This window comes from Ptychodera flava, chromosome 4 (genome assembly GCF_041260155.1).
Source record: "Ptychodera flava strain L36383 chromosome 4, AS_Pfla_20210202, whole genome shotgun sequence".
Lineage (NCBI taxonomy): Eukaryota > Metazoa > Hemichordata > Enteropneusta > Ptychoderidae > Ptychodera > Ptychodera flava.
This window is the reverse complement of record NC_091931.1, coordinates 27,739,034-27,759,987: the sequence shown is the minus strand read 5'-3', so window position 1 is coordinate 27,759,987 and position 20,954 is coordinate 27,739,034. Positions and strand designations below refer to the sequence as shown.

The window sequence follows — 20,954 nt, the reverse complement described above, 5'->3', positions numbered from 1 at the left end:
TGAAAATCTTACGTGCACTGCCGAGGGCGCCCGACCGAAACAACTTTGCGGAGCCTCCAACCTCAAGACGTAAACGTTGCTTGATTCGATCTCGAATGGTACATCACTTCAAAATCATGCGGCCATTCGTGAATCCGTCCGCAAGATGTTCTCCAATTGACTTTTTATCGATGAAAAAGAAAAACAACTGCACAACAACAAGTCAACTCAGAGGTGCCAAACATCACGAATTCTGAAGGTGACAATAGCGGAACACCCATCGCGTCAACCAACGGATAGATATCAATCAAACCATAGACAGTCCTTCTTCCAATGTCTATGACCCAACATCAAATTAAAGATAATTAACAAAAGTATGCAATGGACCTCATTTGAAATTGAATGCAACGTCAATTTCACCATGGACAGTGGAGCGGAATTAACTGTATTGTTAAATCACCCATGACATGACTCCTACTTTGATTTATTGGAAGGGAGAAGTTCTCTCAGTACCATTTACACGTACTTAACACAATCTTACTAATTGTTGTTGTTGCTGGTAGTCAGCACCCTGTTTGTCACAACTTCAAGAAAAACTTGACAAAGGAGTTTTCACAAAACCCTTCATTATCCGATTACGTCACTCATAAGCTCCACTGTTTTCTTGCTACGGTTAATTACGGTGAGGGATGGTCGTTACGGCGACTTTCGTTAGCCACCTTGATCCTCTCTCAAACATCTGCCAGTCAACAACTTTAGGAACTCTTTTCACCTCGCCGAAGAGGGCGCACGACACGACGTCTGCAAGGTAGGAACCTGCCTGTTTTACTAGTACGGAATAAATTATAAGTAATTGATGAGAATACCATACATGATAAGAATACTATCAAAGGTTCAGCTAATTTTTCCTAGTCATTCTTTTCATTCTCCTTCAAACATCAGTGTGTTGGATAAAGTATTGTAACATGTTTCAATGTATACGTAGAATGCCAGAAAGTACGTGACGAATACTACTTTTAAATTTTCTGCATGTGAATTCAAACTTATATGGCAACGTTAGGCTGCTAGACTTATTCATCGATGGGGAATCGAAAATGTTGGACACTGTGGCGAAGATTACTCATCGCCAAAAACTTTGCTTTGTATGAAAAAAGTAGTGGTGATGTTCACGAAATACTAGTATGACTTCGTTTTTTTATCGATGACTTCTCAGATATATTGACGCGAAGACTATAACAGTACATAGGCACAACGGCGTGAAAACTATACAGGCAAACTTTAAACATTTGTTCACAAAGCGACTTTCTTCACATTACAACTAGGAACCGTCCCGATTGGTTTTGAGATCGGTAGTGCGAAAATGCTGACCGATTATATTTGAACCGACGGTTACACGGTGCATACCTATGTCTTGACAACATAGTGACCGATCACATAGCAAGTTGATCTCCTGAATAAATGTATGGCACAGCAGAAAGCGAAGAACAAGGTATTCCGTTCCTGTGACCTGTCCCTTTAATCATCATCATGGGGACGATCTTGTCGTGCTATCGTCCCATTGCCTTAACATCAATTCTGAGCAAGTGTATGGAAGGTATTGTGCGGAAGCATTTGCTTTGTAATGTGGCTGATAAATTAGATCCGTTTCAGTTTGCGTACAAAGCTCATAGAGGGGTTGAAGACGCATCTATCACTCTTTTTAATTTACTTTCTCAACATTTAGAATCCGCAAATGCATACATTCGTATTCTTTTTATAGACTGTTCAAGCGCTTTCAACACCATTGAACCATATGTTCTTCTCAGACGCCCTATCAATATGAATGTCGATGCCAACATAATTCTCTGGATCAGTGATTTTCTTAGAGAAAGACCAGAACGGGTATGTGTAAATGGCTACATGTCAGAGGAAATTGTACTGAATGTTGGTGCTCCACAAGGTTGCGTGTTATCACCTACTCTATTTTCTATTTACACAGATCACATGAGGTGCAATACTGCAATATCTTGTTTTGTCATTGCCGATGACATGGCTCTTGTTGGGCTACTCAAAAAGGAAGATTCTCTTTCTGAATATTTCCATAATGTTGAAATTTTAAAGAACTGGTGCATAGATAGCTATTTAGATATGAATATTAGTAAAACAAAAGAGCTTGTAATTAGTCGTAACGTTTAACCGGATTTTACTCCTGTCTCAATAAACAATGATTCTGTTAAAGTCGTTTCATGTTTCAAATACTAAGGTTCATTTCTAGATGAAAAACTCACATTTGATGAAAATACTGACTATATAGCGAAAAAGTCCCAACAAAGATTACACCTTCTCAGGAAACGAAAATCATTCAATGTGAGTCAAAATATCTTACAAATGGTGTACAGATCCCTCATTGAGAGTGTTTTAACCTATAACATCATTTTGTGGTATGGAAATTGGACTGTCAGAAACAGAAGTAAGCTGTCTCGTATTGTGAGGATGGCAGAAAAAATTATTGGCTGTCGTCAAAATTCCCTTGTAAACCTTTACCAGCTGGCAGTGAAAAGGAAAGCGCAGAATATTGTCAATGATTCTGATCACCCTCTCCATGGTTACTTCCAGAAACTACCGTCAGGGAGACGTTTTCGGGTTCCTCGTGCAAAGAAAAACCTCTTCGAAAAGTCATTTCTTCCATCAGCAGTTTCAAACTCGATGTAGTTGTTTTAAACCTCCAGTTGGTCCTTTGTTGTTTCCGTCTATGTTTCAATTTTTGTATATCGCTACCTTGTGTGTGTTTTTAAGCATTTCAATGTGTAATAGCGTCCCTTTTTATAGAATGCTTTTGCTAGTTGTACTATTTTAATTTGTATATGATGAGTATGACGGCAAATTTCTACTTGAATTGAATTGAATTGAATTGAATTAAATAGCTTGGCCGATCAAAACCAAACCCAGGTTGTCTGGCCAGGACATTTCGTCGACAGATACGGTTGTGGATTCGTAAAGACGCGAACCATCGCGCCTGGAAGCTGCACCTCCAGTGTCAACTGTCCTGAAGTCCACTAACAGCTCAACCTTGGCATACTTTCAATTAAACTGATTGAGTTTTATCTCAAGGTTATCATCGTCAAAAGACCCTCTCTGATTGTCGCCCCCAAGTTCGGCAGACAAAGTTCATTCGTTTATATCACAAACCCTATCCCTCCCTCGTATTAAAGCGAAAGTTTAAAAGGGTGAAATGTTGATGTTTCACGTCAAGTACGACACCATTTAACATTTTCCATATTGCTGTTGAATATCATACTCTCACCACTGAATACCACGTGTTTTTTTCGCCAAATTCCTTGCTTGAACGATACTTGGCGGTTTAATAATTTACAGAAGTTTCGGATTGTGACCGAGTCTGAAGTTTGTCGTCGTTCTTGTCTGTTGCCTTCCTTTTCTTCTCTCTCGCTTTAAGGACTTTTTGAAATGGGATTATGGGGTTAGGCTGAGCCTAGTAGTAGTCTGTCTAGCTCTTTAGGCAGACATGGGGACCAGCGTCATGACAGAGATAACAATGTGAGGCGAACCAATGAAACTGATAACACTCTTACACTTTAACGGAATAAATAAATTGTGTTTACAAGCGGGCACTTTGTCATCATCAAAAAAGATCATGGCCCGTGCTGGCGTGCGTCATTTTCAAGCGATTTTGGTATAATTTGGAACTTGCAGACAGTAGGCAATGAGTCTATCTTCTTGTCTGAATTCAAACAGAGAACACTTGATATAGGTATTTAACAAATTGAATTGAGGACGAACCTAGAAACATATTCAAAGCTAGACACATATTGCTTGTTTAAAAGTGATTTAGTTGTTGACAAATATCTAAGCTATGTCACTACTGATGTTTTCGGAGAGCACTTTGTAACTTTCGAGTGTCCAATCACGATTTGCATATTGAAAGAGCCTGGGGACGAATCCAAAAGTTACTGTGACCTAGGGCGAATAGAGTGTGTATGCTATGCGTATTAAACCAAGTTGAAACTAACTGAATTCCATTTTGTTTCATATGCCCCTTGTATTGTAATTTACACACAAAAGTTATACCAGAATGTTACTACATTACCTCTACACAATTAAAATTTACAAGCTGACTCAATTCGCAAAATCCTCACACCTACACATATATTCACTTGTATGGATTTTTCATGTTTTGTAAAAATACCGGTGGCCCAGAATACCGAATAAATACTTTTATAAATTGTGGCTACGAGTGATAAAATACTGGATGTAGGAAAGCCATCGGTACAGAAAATAATTTGCCCTGGCCCTACAGTATATACGTAGTCTGCAGTTCTTGCAGTTGCAATTCTTCACTATTATAGTACGGTATACCACTGCGAACGCACCCTTTCCAGCGAAGGAACTCGCTCCTTACGACACAATTCCTTAGATTACCGTTTAAATATGTGGTGTTTTACGTCCTTAAGGATCTCCTTATCGTCGCAGCGACATCCTAGCTTATAACTCATGATGATTATTTATCCAGCCGGGATTCGCTTGCGAGTCGTAGTGTGGCCGTGTGGTGGCGTTTCAAGGCTTCACCCGCGCAAGCGCAGTTTCCGATGAATGCTGCAGTGGAGGCTCCTGTCAGAGCGAAAATGTAATGGTAAGGCCAACCTTTTGCATTTTAGGGCGTGATGTCTTACAAATTGAAATTCCGTATCGATTGTAGAGTTTTTAGTGGAATCGTATGGATATCTGTATTTGGATTTAGTTCGTGGCCGCCCTGGGCGAGGAATACTGCCCCTGGCACCGGGTAGCCTTGTCGTGCAGTACGTAAAAACAAGCGAATGTTGTTGGTGTGTTTCTGTTACGGCTTCGAAAAGATGTGTAACATGCTTTCTTCAGTAGAGAGGCTAGGGTACATCGTATTTTCTGTGTCTTTCGATAACGGTCACCCAGAATACTGTATGTTAACGTATTCACATTTCGGAGATTAATGCAATGTCATATTTCAGCTTCCGGATAACACGGTCGTTCATTTTTCTTCTTCGTCACGGTCAAATATTTTTCCTGATAGTGTGAGCCTGACAGTGGAGTGTAGGGGTTGTGTTTAAAAAAGACATGATTATGTGATATAGACCTAGTAATATACAATTCTTAATTTGTAGCTATCAGAATCATTGCGTTCAAAAAAAAAAAAACAGTCGCGGTTCAGAAACATCTCGGCGTTCACAAATTATACACACCTATCTGTGTGTGGCTGCATTACAACGATATCAGGCTAACATGTATCTCGCCTCGTCTTTCAATACTCATAGCTAGGGATCCATGATAATGACAATATTATACATGAGTCTGGCAATTACAATGCATTAGCGGTGACAGAGTGCACGCGTGAATCAGCCCCGGCGCGGTCTGTTTGTTATGATCTATCCGTGAAGGTGGGCTACATCCGTGTTTGCAGATATCCTCATCTTCCTTATTAGTTTTGATAGCGCAGTATCTTCGTAAAATGAGCTGAGAAATTGGCGGAGACGTAATGGTTTTGATGGCAGGGAAGTGTATGACTCATATCTTACAGCCCGAGTTATCTGACACATGAATGAGCAGCTCTGGAAAACGGCCATTTAAAGTACACAATACAGTCTCACGCAACACAGTCAATCCTTTTTGTGCTGTGGTTACGCTAGATAGTGAAAGGTCACAAGGTCCTATAAACACTTTTACAGGTCGAGGTCTCGTGGAGTGGCCGTTGGCAGGTGCAGCCAAACCAGAGTCCGACGATGGGCCCACACACAGCAGGTCGGATAATGCGTCGACGTGGATCTTGTTGAATGATCTGCCGGCGTGTATAGTCGGTCGGTGACGGGGTGGATGACCGGGCGATGCACGTCGATTCAAAGCCGTCATTGAAAGGGAGGGCGAATGATGACGTGTCGTTCCTTTGAGTACAGTAATATGCATAACAATAACATGTACCGTGTATCTTCAGTTCGTTACTTTGTAATGGCAAGGAAGGGGCAGCAGTGACATGATTGACATGTAGTAAACTGATTGGACAAGTTAGCGAGGAGAAACATTTCAAACAAACAAACAACAACAAACGGGTCGTTTTTGGCATCTCTGGCGTCGAGTCTTCAAGATCATATGGGCTCTCAAGGTTAAGAAATGATTCATGCATGTTTTGATGATGCGGCTCGGTTGTACTACTGTAACAGCGGTGTTTGTGACATGTGGAGTTGAATGCGCAGTTTTTGTAACATGTGTTGTTTTGATTTCACATACCTATCGTATAGGAAATCTGCTATTGATGTGTAGACCTAATATACTAACACTTTTACCGGTACGTTGCGAATATTCTTAAGTCGCGTGTCGATGTCACGCCAATACGAGGTTTGTAGGGCGCAGGCGATGGCTTTATTATAATGGGATGATTCATAACAGAACTAACATGATGAATGAGGGTGATCAAGTCAAAAAATGTGCCATCGTCACATTTTATTCATTTTGAGTCTGACGTGAAGATTCATATCTAACATTGAAATTTTGGAGTTCCCGTCCAACTGTACAGGACCCTGAAGGAAAATAATATTACTACTGAGGTGATTAAACATAAAGTTCAGCAGCGAGTTACTGATATTGATGAACGATACTGATGAAAGTTAAATTATTAAAACGTCTCCCTGTGGCAACTCCAGTCCAATTTACATACGGCAGTCATCAGTGCATTGCTGATTTTTTTTTTCAGTGCTGCTCTTACAATCGTAAATACTATGTATGATTGTTTCACCAGAGACATGTTGGCATACATTAAAATATTTGAATAATTCTGCATGTAGATGCACCTAAAAGTCTTCTTCAAACATGAACATGTAATACACAACCTTGAGTTTGTCAATATCTTTGATTTGAAATTTGTCCACAAGATATATGTTGGCAACAATAAATATTACAGAATGAAAAACAACACTTTTTAACATTTACAGAACAATACTTACATTACTTGCATCTAGGTATATCCGCAGGCAGCAGTGCTTCAAACATCTTTATGTACGCCAACGTGTACAGTATATATATTATATATATATATATATATATATATATATATATATATATATATATATATATATATATATATATATAGTATACCAAAGTATATAGATGTCATCTTCGGAAATAGTAGTGCTTGATGCTAAAAGCAGAGCGTACTAAATAATAACTATATAGATGTCGTCGTCGGAGATTGCAGTGCTTGATGCTAAAAGCAGAGCGTACTAAATAATAACACAAATTATTATACACCTGCGTCTGTAACCTATGGAGTTTCGTCGTACAGTAAGTTTCGGTATCGGGAGACGCGGAGTCCAATAACTTTGACGCGGAGTACAATAACTTCAGGTGTTATTCGACGCTATTTGACCTTTGACCTCAACACACCTTTACGTCAACATGGGGGAAAAAGAAGAGAATATTTTACATTTTTTACAAGAATATTACACTTCTTAGCATTCAGTACTTCAGAAATTAAATCATGGTCTGTCCAAAACCTGTGAATTCAAGTGAAATTATGCTGCTGACGTAGAATTTCTACCATGTGCACTGCGCAGCGCGGGTTGAAATTTCGTTCTGTGCGCGTAGAGGACGCGCTAAACGTGTTCCCAGTCTGCTCGCGATAGCTCAGTACATTGCGCGACGGGCATCCAAAAGACGCCTCAATTTCGACTTTTTTCGTGTAAAATTGGACTAAAAAGATGTATAATAATAAGGTTATTCCCAAAATGCTGGGATTTATGTCCTTGTACATCGTACGCTTCGGTATTGTCCGAGACTCTACGCGTCTCAGGGACAATACCTCCGCTGCACGATGTACTCGGACACAAAGCCCGGTATTTTGGGAATAACCTTATATGACTTCAAGTACAAAGTACTGATATCTGTTACTTAATTTCGATGCAAGAAACTTAAGTAACTGATATTATTAATTTGTAATATGATGTTATTACTTGAAGTAATTGGTGTTTATATATATATATATATATATAGAGAGAGAGAGAGAGAGAGGAGAGAGAGAGAGTGGACAGACAGACAGACAGACAGACAGAGACAAAAAATAATCACATTCCTCTGTGTACCATATCGAATGCTTTGTGTTATTGTGATTGGATGTGTATGTGCATAAATGCACTATGTTTTTACTTGTTCTTGAAAAAAGGCAACTCGATTTTCATGAAATTGTAATTTCATATCATTTGAATCTTTATAAGGATTACTATCGAAGAATTACGCTTTGCAAACGGTCGGTGACCTCATAATTGTTTCGTAGAGGTCAATTTTAATATTGAGCCAAGAATGTTCTCACATTTGAAAGTTCAATTGAGCGGAAGTATAAATAGTGTGATAAAAGTATTGACTGCACGTTTGCATGTGCATGAAACATGTCGGCGTTTTATCGCGGCACGACTGATAAGCTGGGGGTTTAGATGATGAAAAACTATGGAAGTATCATTCTTATAATTAATGAAGCCTTGTCTTCTCTCCATCATCGAAAAGGAAAAAGACAAAGGAACCGATAGTGGTGTCGCGCAGACCCCCCACAATGAGGATCAACGTCCAAGGTGATGGAAATGTCGTAGTTGTCACGGGTGATGCATCTTCGGTGAAAATCGGTGACATTCGGCTTGATTCGGGTAAGTGCATGTGTCACTGTCAGTGATGTTTTGGTTCCAGGTTCCAAGTCTAGTCTAGAGGCGAGGATTATTCACGATGTCCAAAGAAGATACTTTCAAACCAATGTAACGTAGTCACGCATACAACTGATCTGTGCAAAGAAATTGTTACCCCGCTGAAACTTCCATCTGTGAACTCTCCTGACAACAAATACAGTTGTCGTCACACATCTGTCATGTTTTAAACTCCACGTGAAACAATTGTTTGACATATAGTTTGACATATTATAAGATCAGTCATATCATAAGTCGTGAGTACTGGACAACGTTTTTTTTTTATAAACACCAACACTGTCATTATGCATTGACCATAGATTTTTGGAGGGTCTATGCATGGACTTGTATGGAGAGAGGGTTCTATGTATTGACAGTGTAATCCAGCGCCAACTCATCGAAGGGAGATCAGAGATCTGACAGCTAAAAATTTCATGTTTTGATAAGAAATTTGATAATGTTTCGTTTCTGAGTGGAACAAAAATAATGAAAAGTGATGTGAAGTGATTATTGCTGATAACTTCAGTGACCAACATGAACTCTTTGGAATAAGGGATGGACAGACAAACTTTGGGTAGAATTATTTTAAAGGGCCAGCAGGAGTAGGTGTAAATTTTGATGATTTCTTCACCATTTTTGTTTTGTCAACCACATTCATCCCCTTGGTGTTGAAATAGGTACAATTCAGCTTTTGAGCAAAGCGTCTGTTCGTCGTATAAAGACACCGTTATAGTTTTTGTTGGAATTCTAGAACAGAATCCACGTGTGAACAATAACAATGCAGGTTGCAAATGTACTGACTTTATGACGAGCTGAACACTGTGTGTCTCAATATGCCTTAGTGAGCAGAACAACTTAATTGGCATAACAAAATACACTCATCAAAAGTTACAGTAACCGGTCTTTTCAATATTCGACATGCTGATCGTATCTTTTGACTGAACCTGACCTGGAACGTCAGGAAAAAATCTCCTTTGATCGCACGCGTTGCTGAGCAATTTCGTTACGAAAATTATACAAGAAACTAACGCACTATTTTCCGTACACACAGGTGAAAGCTTCGACAGCGTCGACTTCTCAAATGGTCACAATAATTCTGGAGTCGGTGAAGCAGGTAAACATAAATAAATACTCAAATTCACAGTTCAGTCACTGCAAAGGGAAACTGTTGCATGTCCAAATAAATCAAAACCGTTACCTTTCCCAAAGATATTTCAAGTTCAAGACATTTTTTCACGCAAGATCATTTTGAGTGCATATTGCATGGTAACAGAATATTTGATGGGGTATCGAAGATGCAAAAATGGCAGAAAACGTAAAAGAGTTATGGGTAAGTTTTTGTTGTAAACCAAGTTGCGGAAATTATCCTTTGAAATGCTTTATAAAACAGGTATGATATCAGCGGGTTCTTTTCGCATTATTTCCAGAATCGGCTTCTGCGAAATCGTGTGCTAAACTATTGAGGGCGCACTACCTCAACTCCAGTAGCAAGATCCATCCGACGCCTTGGTTTGAAGCCGGATTCCAACTTAGAACGACTGACATTTACACAGAGCTAGAAGTGACGTCGAGAACGGAGCGCGGTGTTGAAAGTTCAAGCTCGGAAAGTGATTTCAGAAAACGACTTGTGTCGGGCCGTTGCAATAGAATCTTAGTCGAGGGAGAGCCCGGCGTAGGCAAAAGCACTTTCTGTCGGAAGTTCACGCTAGATTGGGCAACGGACGATTTGGAATGGGCGGGAAATTTTGATCTACTGTTTACCTTGAATTTGAGGCAAGTTACTCGTAGTGGCAAACTCATCGATGCAATATTTGATCAACTTCTCCCCGAGGATACGGACGTTGACAAAGGCCACTTAGAACATTTCATAAAGAAAAATCAAGATAAGGTGTTGATATTTTTAGACGGAGTCGACGAACTGGAGTCGACGTGGAAGAGTGATGTGTTAAAGCTTGTGAAACGCAGATTTCTGCCTCAGGCAACTGTAGTTGCAACATCTCGCAGCACAGAGCGCCATCACCTGGTCACAGATATCGACGGCCACTACATTATCAAGGGTTTCACATTGGACAGTGTGTCAAGTTACATCCAGAAATATTTCGAATCCGACGAAGGTGCTGCGGAAAGTTTGATTTCCATGATCGAAGCAGACGACAATATACAAATACTGACCACAAATCCGTTGAACGCTGTATTACTTTGCGTTCTCTGGGAAGACAGCGAGAGGGCGCTCTGGGGTAATAAGGTGACTGAACTCTATCGTCAGATAATCGTTAGTATCATCAAGAGATTCTTAAAGAAAATGACTCACCCGTGTCACAGTGTAAAGAAATTCCTGGAGATTTCCAATCAAAGTTATCAAAGTTGGGTAAAATGGCGTTTGATGGCCTAAAAGAAAAGCGAAGCTTATTCAGGCAAGCTGATCTTGATAGGAATGGGATTACCCAAGATATGTTAGAGGCAGGATTTCTCCATCAAGAATATGGCGCCTCTCGTGTCGAGAACTGTAAATACTGGGTTTTCTTGCACAAAACCTTTCAGGAGTATACAGCCGCTTATTATCTTCACAGAAGTGGTGAGGCACACGATAAGAGTATTCTCACTGCCGTCGTGGAGTCTGAAGAGCTTCACAACGTTTGTTTATTTCTCGCAGGCTTGTTGTCGTCCGCAGCCGATGAGCTGTTGAAGCCTTCACGAATGTCCTATCGACGACCAAACCAAACACAGAGTACTTTTCCCGCCTGATTCAGCTCGCCCTGACTTGCCTGCACGAATCGGGCAATCGCGTCGATTTCGCGTGGCAACTCGCCCCCGCCATACAGAGCGAACCGAACACGCTCAGTATTTTCAGCGCTCGCTGCACGTCGCAGTTTTTCTCCGGCCTGACTACCGTCATCGCCGAGTACGTGCGCACCAACCAAGACGACGGTGCCGCCTCTAAACTAAAAAACCTTGTGTTCAACTACCCGTATTCGTTCACAGACATGGAACCTCAATTGTTCGATACCTTGTGCTTGGCCAGTCATTTAGAGAGATTCGTGATCTCGATCCCGCATTCTTTAGAATCGATGACAGCTTCTGTCATACGGCATAACAAATGCCTTAGAGATGTCGGTTTGCAAATCGAAGGCGAATGTCCCTCGAAATTCTTGCCACATGTCAGTGAAGCACTGGCCGCCTCTACCAGTCTCAGATATTTACGCCTGAGCATCAACGTCGATGAATCGAAACACCACAACGCGATATCTGTACCCATCACCAGTGTCTCGAACACTTTTCGTTGTATGGTCGTAGGCAAGCGGAGACGTTATTCCGTGACATCGCAAAGGATTTGTCCGATCACAAGAACCTTAAATCCCTGAGCACAAATTTTGCGTCAAGCTTCCTGAGTGCCGAAAGAAGGGAAGCGCTGGCTAATGTTATCCTTAAAAGCAAATCTCTGAGCAAACTTTCCCTCAACACCGAACGACGTTTGAATTCCGGCCACGGGACGCCGGATTCTTCGCCGTCCCCCAGCAGAAGATCGTACAGAGATCTGAGCAGTCACCCGATGTTCAGCGGTGCCCGACGAGTCAAACAGGAACAGCACCGCGAGCAAGCGACCGCGTCTTTTTCGAAAGCGCTAGAGAAAAGTGAGAAAAGTGAATTTCTGAGATACGTTGTCGTGAAACACTTTGGTGACGACCGAGATCTGCTGTCCGTGTTCGACAGCATCAAACGCAATCGGTCGATACGTCATCTCATCATTGTCACCGAGCACTTGAAGTCTCACATTCTGCACGAAATGTTTACCAGGCTCGGGGAAAAGCCCGACCTCGACCTTGTGGGAGCCGTTTCCGAGAATGAGCTCCCCTTGTCGAATCTAGATCCCCCGGTCGCAAAGTCGTTCAGAAAGTGTGAATTCGCATCGAAGTTGCCGCCGGATGAGGGCCCCATTCCAGGCTTTCCGGGCTTCTACATCTGGGAACAATGGGAAGTTTGGTTCAAAGAAGTTACCGCGTTCGAATCCGAAGGGGAAAGGCCCCCGGTTGAAATCGATAGGTACGCCAAGGAAAGACTTCTGTCTTACATCTTACCCCCCTTAACCGACGGATTCCATGTCAATGTGTGGGAACGCATTGAGAGTGCAAGTCCACAAACAGACAGATAGACCTTTCTCGGAAAAAAGGACGTTGTTGGGCAAAATCGTGAAAGTCGCGAGGTAAAAAGAAAGTTGAATGTAAATTACGTACGGTGTGTGTTGTGTTCCTTCGAGCTTTCGGACCAAAACGTGGTCGTTGTGGTGTAACGGTACGGTCGTTAATTAAAGATCTTATACACTATTTCAAATGCATTTTTCGCGTTTGGGTGTCCGTACTATACATAAGTATTGGACATCTGGACCTCGCTAAACAAATAGAGTTATCTGAGCTGCACAGTTGCCCTTGTAAAACATTGAAACTAGTATGTACAGTCACCGCGAACCTTCAGAGTCCCCATCAATTACTTTCATAATCAAGCAACGTCGCTAGCTGCCGTTTCGGAATAAACTATTCGTAAAATTCACTGTAATCGCAAAGAGAAAAACAAATTACAATTTTTTTCGAAATCAAGGCAAGTGTGGTGAATAGAGGATCCGAAAAGCAGTTCACATGTGACTGACTACGAAGCGAGATTCCCCGCTCAGTGGAATAACATTATTAAGAGGGACATAATACACTTCTATATCTTGAATGTAAACGGGACGTAAAGTATTCCATGTTATGGTAAGAGTGAAGGCCTCCATGAGGAGAACTTTTCTCGTTTGGTCGATAGGCCAGTTCCACTGTGCTGTTGAAGGGCGCCTTACAGATAAACTTGGCGTTTAAGTCTCTTATAAATCCTAATATTGTATATAGCTTAATAGTCAGCACCAATCTTTTAGCTAAAACACTTAAGGTAGTATGCGCCTCGGAAGTGAAAGACTTAAACTTTTGCTCAAACTTTCCTTAAGGAACCTTTCAACCATTCTATTTCAAAATCAAGAATAAAAATATGGGGTCACCATGCAAATTTTGGTACTAGAGAAACAAATTACCCAAGATTTACCGATATTTTGAATTCAAATGGCCGCCATCACTGTGTTAACTCTATGGAGAAAAATGAAAAAAATTTCGAATTTCGAAAAACTAAGCCGGTGAAAAGTTTTCTTACACCAAGAGCTTTAAAATGAACCCCCACATGTGGTATATCAGAAGAGAGAATTGTAAAAGTTTGAGAGTCTGAATGTCTGTCCCCGAGGTGCGTTCTACCTTAACAAGTGTTTTATCCCAGTCGGTAATCAGCCGCTGATGATCAGTCACGAGGTATTGTCAACTTCTAAAATGTATTTTCCATGTTAGTATGGTAATGTATAGTACAGTACGTTTTATATCAGGTTATGCATCGCTGCCTTCCAGAAGGACGTTTTTGTAACTTAATTAGGTCCAAGGTTGTATTGTAATTCATTATCACGTACAGGGTTGTAAATTCTGTAATTTTGTAGCAAGAAAGGAAAGGGAGAAATTTGACAAAGCGTTCCAAAGGTCAGGGATACTAAAATGGAAAGTCGTTGCCAAAGTCGCGGAGATTTGACCGATGGTCTCCGGGTAACAGCTGCCCTTTAACCTCAACATGACTCGGACGCCGATTCACTGTCCATGCGCAATGTGTTATTGAAATAACGTTTAGAATAAGAATATAATTGAAACACCCTTTTTCTGGAAAATCAGACGATTTCTTTGTAAACCTGAATCAATCGATAACACTGCCTTTGTTGAAAATCAGATCTCACTTTGCAAACGTCACAACTGGCGTACTTGTTCTGATAGCCCAAGGAACAAATAGGTCATGATCATTATTTACACCAATGTTAATCTGTGCATAAATGTTTATTATTTGTAATTTATTGTTTCGTCTTCCATTTTTTCCGTGTACACTGACCATTTCACAAACTGGAAAGGTTTAGTGTGTGGTTTGCGACCGTTGTGGTGAAGACGATACTACAGTAATTGCGGATAATGATGAAATAGAAAAGTATTGCCACATAAAGCGGACTCCTAAATGATGACCAGACAGGCACACCCTAATAAGCTGTCCTTCATTCACTCGAAATTATGTGGCAAGTGCCAAATGAAGTCGCCTTTGACAAGGCTTGATGAAGATCGCGTCAAGGCAACCGGTGAACAATCATGTTTACCTGAAACCAACAATCATTTACGCCGTGACCATCGCTTTCGGGTCACTTTCCTGTTCTCCCGTGACGCGAGCACAAACCTACACGAAGGCAAAGCCCCTCTATCACGTGACCTGGCCAAAACCACATGCGGAATGTTGGTATAAACAGGTGCCGCCAACTAAGCTGTTCGTGCGACGTTTTCAGCGGGCGGGCAAATTCAAAACTAATCAGCGGGCGGGGCGAAAAAATCTATATTTACTGTGGGCGGGGAAGAATTTTCACTATTTTCAGTGGGCGGGGAGAAAATTTTTGACAGTAGGCACCGGAAGATGCGTAGAGGGAGGGGAAAGCGGCGTGGTTGATAGAACTTGAGGGGAGATTTAGCACCTAACTTAGAGGGGAGCAATGTTCCAAGCTATACTGCCAGCTGCTCCCACGGTTTGCATTGATCTGGGTTGCCCAGTAGACATCTAGTTGGCGACGGGAAATTTCAGTAGTGGGGAGAGGGCAGAGGGGAGCCTAAAATGTTGTGGGGAGTGGGGAGCGGGCAGACTATAGATACTGGAGGGCAGCGGGCATCAAAATTCAGTGGGAGGGCATATTTTCCGTGTATGCCAGTGGGAGGGCAGTTACGAACAGCTCTACTTTCCCCTCCAAATTTTGGGTCAAGGTCAAAAATACGAAAAATCGGTATATCAGCCTTCAAAACATGTTTTGTGATGATTTTGCGAAATTCATGAAATTTACCAGTTGGCGGCACCTGTATAAAAAGCAATAGGAGAGACGGAATGACTGAATAAGTTGACAATCTTTATTTAAATGTCAAAAAAACGAAAAAAACACGCAAAGCGACTAGTAGGCCACTCTAATAGACACGCTGTTTCCACCCCTTCCTCACTTGTGGCACTGAGGAAGCGCATCGACATGCAACATCTGTTCCAAATTTCTCTTCGGTACTAAGTTTTAATGCCTAAGAAATCTTGAAATACAGGCGGGTCTACACCATCCATATGTCATCTGGCATGTGGTTAATTGCAGAGTCTCCGATTGCCAATAGCGTCACGCGATAACGGCCCGGGGAAAGTGACCCGAAAGCGATAGCCACGGCGTGTGACAGCTTTCTAAATCAGCATTCAGACACACATTTTTTCTGTGAGGTTTCAATAGAATCCCGAACATACATGTATGCATGCATAGCTATACACATACATACATACATACATACATACATACATACATACATACATACATACATACATACATACATACATACATGGTTGCGTACGTACATTTCGAACGAGTGTGACGTCATCGAAGACGAGGGTTTCCCCCAAAGTAGCGGGAACAGCAACGATTTTATCATATTAGTACGAAGTATGTGACTAAAATTCATCGGTATATGTAGTTAATATCACAGACGACGTCAGGAAAGGCAAACGACAGAAGTATACGTACTTCCGTTTGGACACCTCGATAGAGAATTTATCTGAACGACATAATCACCGCATTGAAGAAAATCTGCCTATGTAGTTCAAAGGTGACGTGGGGGTTTGAGAATGATCGCCTCATAAAAGTGATTAAACTGAAAATTTCTAAGTTGGATGTGCGTACGCAACGACACTGCCGTTAGACGAACGCGTAACGTGTAGCGAAACCTCGTTCTACTAAAGGGACAAAGTCGGCCATTATTCATGAATTTTGTTTAATGCGAGACACAATTTATATTGTTTGACATCTTGAAAGATACTGAATGAATGGTAGACCGTGCCAGTATTCGACCCAGGTTTTAGACACGATACATGAAACCATCGCGAAAATGAATTAATGGTCGTGACCATTAAGGTAGCTACAGACCTTTTAGACACTTTCAGATTTTTATTTTTTTCTCTAATTGAACACGTCCCAAACCCCAATAAAGTATACATTTTCTGAAAGCCCTGATATAGAGCTATCCGACCGTGCACAGTACACGGTCATTATTTGCATAAGAGTCACGTGACAAGCGTTTTGCTGAACCTTCCAAAAACCGGTTTTTCCCGCCTTATGCGAACACGCTGCAAGATTTCCGGTTGGAATTTCCTTATTGACAAGCCTTGACAAATCCTTCAAAACGATGTCTGGGATTTTCTTTATATGCCTTTGTTTTTTTTTTTATGCGCTCTTAAAGGTGTTAGATGAAGGTGATTTTCAAGGAATTTTAATTATCACGCCATATAATTTAAATGGAGCCTTCGGGAAAAAATCGCAGACACGGTTTTGAAGGATATTGTCAAGGCTTGTCAATGAAGAAATTCCAACCGGAAATCTTGCAGCGTGTTCGCATAAGGCCGGGAAAACCGGTTTTTGGAAGGTTCAGCAAAACGCTTGTCATGTGACTCGTATGCAAATAATGACCGTGTATTGTGCTTGGCCGGATAGCTCTATATCAGGGCTTTCAGAAAATGTATACTTTACTGGGGTTTGGGACGTGTTCAATTGAGACAAAAATAAAAATCTGAAAGTGGCTAAAAGGTATGTAGCTACCTTAATTCATTTTTGCGATGGTTTCATTTAATTTCTCTGAAACCGGGGTCGAATGTAATAAATGTAAATAACGATTACATTGCGATTCTTCACGTCCTGCACATAAATTTTCATACAAATAGTTTCGAATATATGACAGAGCGAAAGATGAACAAAGTAAGGCTGCGTTCAAAAATAACGATGGGGGGGGGGCTGGAGGAATCGCGATTGCACTCTAATTTTTTTTTCAGATCCCCCCCCCCCCTCAATACTCTAAAACATTTTCATATTGACGGATGGAAAAGCAAAGGTGAGAGGAGAAATAAAGCCGATGCTCATGAATAAGACTTATTCATGGTTTTGGGTTCGAGACTGCATGCCAGTTCATAACTCATTGATTTTATAGATGTAAGCAAGTGCTTTCCCATACATCCTGTACAAAGATTAAGAAGATGGTTTTCAGTATTCACTTCCCTCAGATACGGTCAGAATATCCGAATATAGTTTTCAAATTGACTGTAAGTGAAAGCACTGTAACGTATGTAGAGTGCTACGTTGTTCAAAAGTACATCTGCGATAATATTGTAACATACTCCTGATATCAACACTATGGTGCAAGTTTATTTCATACCATGATAAACATAACGATTACACAACGTTGTTTGTTTATTTCTTGCCCTAAAACAACTCGATATAAAACATCATTAGGACACGTTTAGTTTCGTCATCACAAAATATGTGGTCTCTTGTTGTTGACCTTGATCGTCATCATGATGTCAAATCGCGTTGATATCAATCCTAATAAACCGATCGGTTACAATGCTGTCGTTAACGATATTGAAATGCTAGTTACATAAAATGCATCATGCTATAGATGGGAAAGAGATAGTAATTATAGTTCTCCATCGCAACCGCTCAATTAACTTTCATGAGGGCAGTAGTGTAAATATTTTCAGGTTATATGTGTCAGCTGCGGTATTCTGGCAAGCTACGTTCATTGAAATAACCATTGCCATAAGCGAGTATTCGGGTCCCATTAAACGGTGTTGATAGTCTCACTAAGAAACTACCTCGTACGTCAATAGAGATTTTCCCTTTATAAGCGTGGTCCTCTGATGTTTTTCAGATTGCTATTTTGCTGAATTTCCTAACGGTTTACTCGTAGACTGTATCTTGATCACATCAGGATTAACCATCAGATCGTTGAAAATCTCTATTAGCTTTGAAAGTACTTGTCAGTCCGCTGTCCTTTTCATTTGATGGCATTTTTCTTGTTGTGCCCTGAATCATGCGATGTAGACTGACTGTCATAAACTGCTTTAGCTAAGAATGAATGAATGAATGAATGAATGAATGAATGAATGAATGAATGAATGAATGAATGAATGTCCATGAGTCACGGTGTAGTCCATGACACTGTGTTTACCTCAGTTCCCTTAGGCACAAAAGACCTTTCTACCTGGACATGTCTTCTCTGTCTTGGTTATGGGTTAAAACACCGAAAGGATCGGATGCTATGACTCAGAGACAAAACCATACAATGAAATTCTTTTTATTGTCCCTAACAATGCGTAAAAAGTCGCCGACATGGATTTGGGCACATTATTTCAGGATGTTAACTTTCGTTTCGAGATGTATTCACTGTGATGTTACCCGAAAGCATGGGATTCAAACATCACTTTTACTTCATTAAGTGATCACATTGAACACTGCAACGTTGCCTGAATACACCGTCAGATTTCAAATGATATCAATTTTCCGATATCGATATAATCTATCTTTCACATCACAATGTTTTTATTTATTGAGTCTTCAGGTAAGTGCATTGTACCTGGTGCGATACAAGAGGAATCATGTATATTGTGCATTACTTTGTGTCAGTTTCATTCATGATAAGTGCTTTAAATAATTAAGTATATTTGAATACCCATCATTTGTCTACATCACTTGTAGTTGTGCAAAAGCTGCTGCTACTTGCAGGTTGTACATTGGATATGTAACGAGTATTAGCGACAGCCACGCTGTCTCTGTCAAGTATGCTATTCAAACGTACACACTACTTACTTTATACTTAAAACGGACTTGAGGATAGCATACACGTTGTAAATGAAAATATTGAAATAACGTTTAAGACAGACAGAAAGGCTCTCTCTATTTAAGCAATCGTACTTGACCTACATTATCAGGCTAAGACTACTTTACTCTGACGATTTGAAATAGCAAACGAAAATATCAATATTCTGATTAACAATATAAAGATTCCATGAACACATGAGAAAATAGTATCCGGATCTTCATATATATCGAGTGCTCATTTCATAGTTACATTTCATTTTAGCCAACAGATCAGCTACGCTTGAATATAACTCTCGTGTGACATGTGCAAAATTTTTACCTCATTACTCTGATGTCAATCATTGTATTGTTGTATATAGCCATACCCTGCATCATGTCAAATTGCAATATCAATAGTGTTTTCGCAACAACAGTTTTATCAGCGACGTGGTTAAGATAAAATATAGAACACCCGCGTATGTATTTTAGGTTATGCTCATTAAGTTTTTGCTGTATCATTTCCCCCTTAATGTTAACGTTTGATTGAAAAGAAAAATAATGTAAAGTAGCGTTTTAACGGTACATTCGCCTGACTTACTAGAAGGTGTACCCGTCCTGTAATATATTTTTATTCTTTTCCTCTAATAATCGAATTTTGACCGTGGTGACTTACCAAAAATTAAATGAACTAAATCCCCAAAATACATTAGTGTGTTTTGTTGTGACTTGCAAGGCCAATATATCAATCCTGTAACTCTTTACAGTTCACTTCAGACAGCATCTTCAAGGAAGCGTACAAGATTCAACAGGCTTGACGCTGCTCTGGCTTTCTGCACTTTCTTCGTCCAGTGTACATGCGATATTTCCGAAGTCCATACATCATCACTACGGCTCCAGCAGCGACCGAAAAGGCTGTAAAAACTTTAACTAGTATTCCGACGGACGTTCCTGAAAAAAAAAACGTTATGGACAAAGTTGTTCAATGAGACAAAAATATTTTGTCTGTCACCTTCATAAGGCCGAACAAAAAATTGCGCTGTTCCGATAACCGACGCACCCTATTTTTACCTGTCGATCCTAAACTTTTTAGAGCTACGTAAACAAGGAACTTAAAAAAAAAAAGAATTCAAACAAAAACCGTAAAATCACTCGTTCTTTACTTGGCATTTGATTTTTGCTTGAAAGAGGATGTCTTTTATGGTTTTTTTTTCCTTTTATATATATGATACATTTTTCTGGAAATGTTGTGGCCAGTTTTTATCCGCCATGAACCCCTGAAAAATGCATATTTAAAAAAAAAATTTAGAAAAAATACCTGCCGATCTACCTACCTACCCTATTTTGAAACCATGTTATCGGAATAGCACAATTTACTTTTGGCCTAAGCTATATATGTTGAGTGGGGAAATGCCATGCACGTATCGACAGGTAGCTTAACATGTTGTACATGACATGTGTAGATCTAAGGGGCATAAACAATGGTCATATGAAATGCGTGCTACACTACGGTGTAAGTCAGTAACATATTAAGTACTTTCTTTCCTGGTATGAAATGAATT

The 20,954-nt window shown here is 40.4% G+C and overlaps 1 protein-coding gene across 1 annotated transcript; it reads left to right on the top strand.

Moving 5' to 3' along the window:
- Positions 1 to 4,556: 4,556 nt before the first annotated feature.
- On the top strand, positions 4,557 to 11,187 carry LOC139131353 (NLR family CARD domain-containing protein 4-like). Its single transcript, XM_070697366.1, has 4 exons — positions 4,557 to 4,606; positions 8,494 to 8,630; positions 9,715 to 9,777; positions 10,091 to 11,187. The coding sequence occupies exons 2-4, from the start codon at positions 8,540 to 8,542 to the stop codon at positions 11,053 to 11,055; spliced, it is 1,119 nt and encodes a 372-aa protein (XP_070553467.1). The 5' UTR covers positions 4,557 to 4,606; positions 8,494 to 8,539; the 3' UTR covers positions 11,056 to 11,187.
- Positions 11,188 to 20,954: the final 9,767 nt, after the last annotated feature.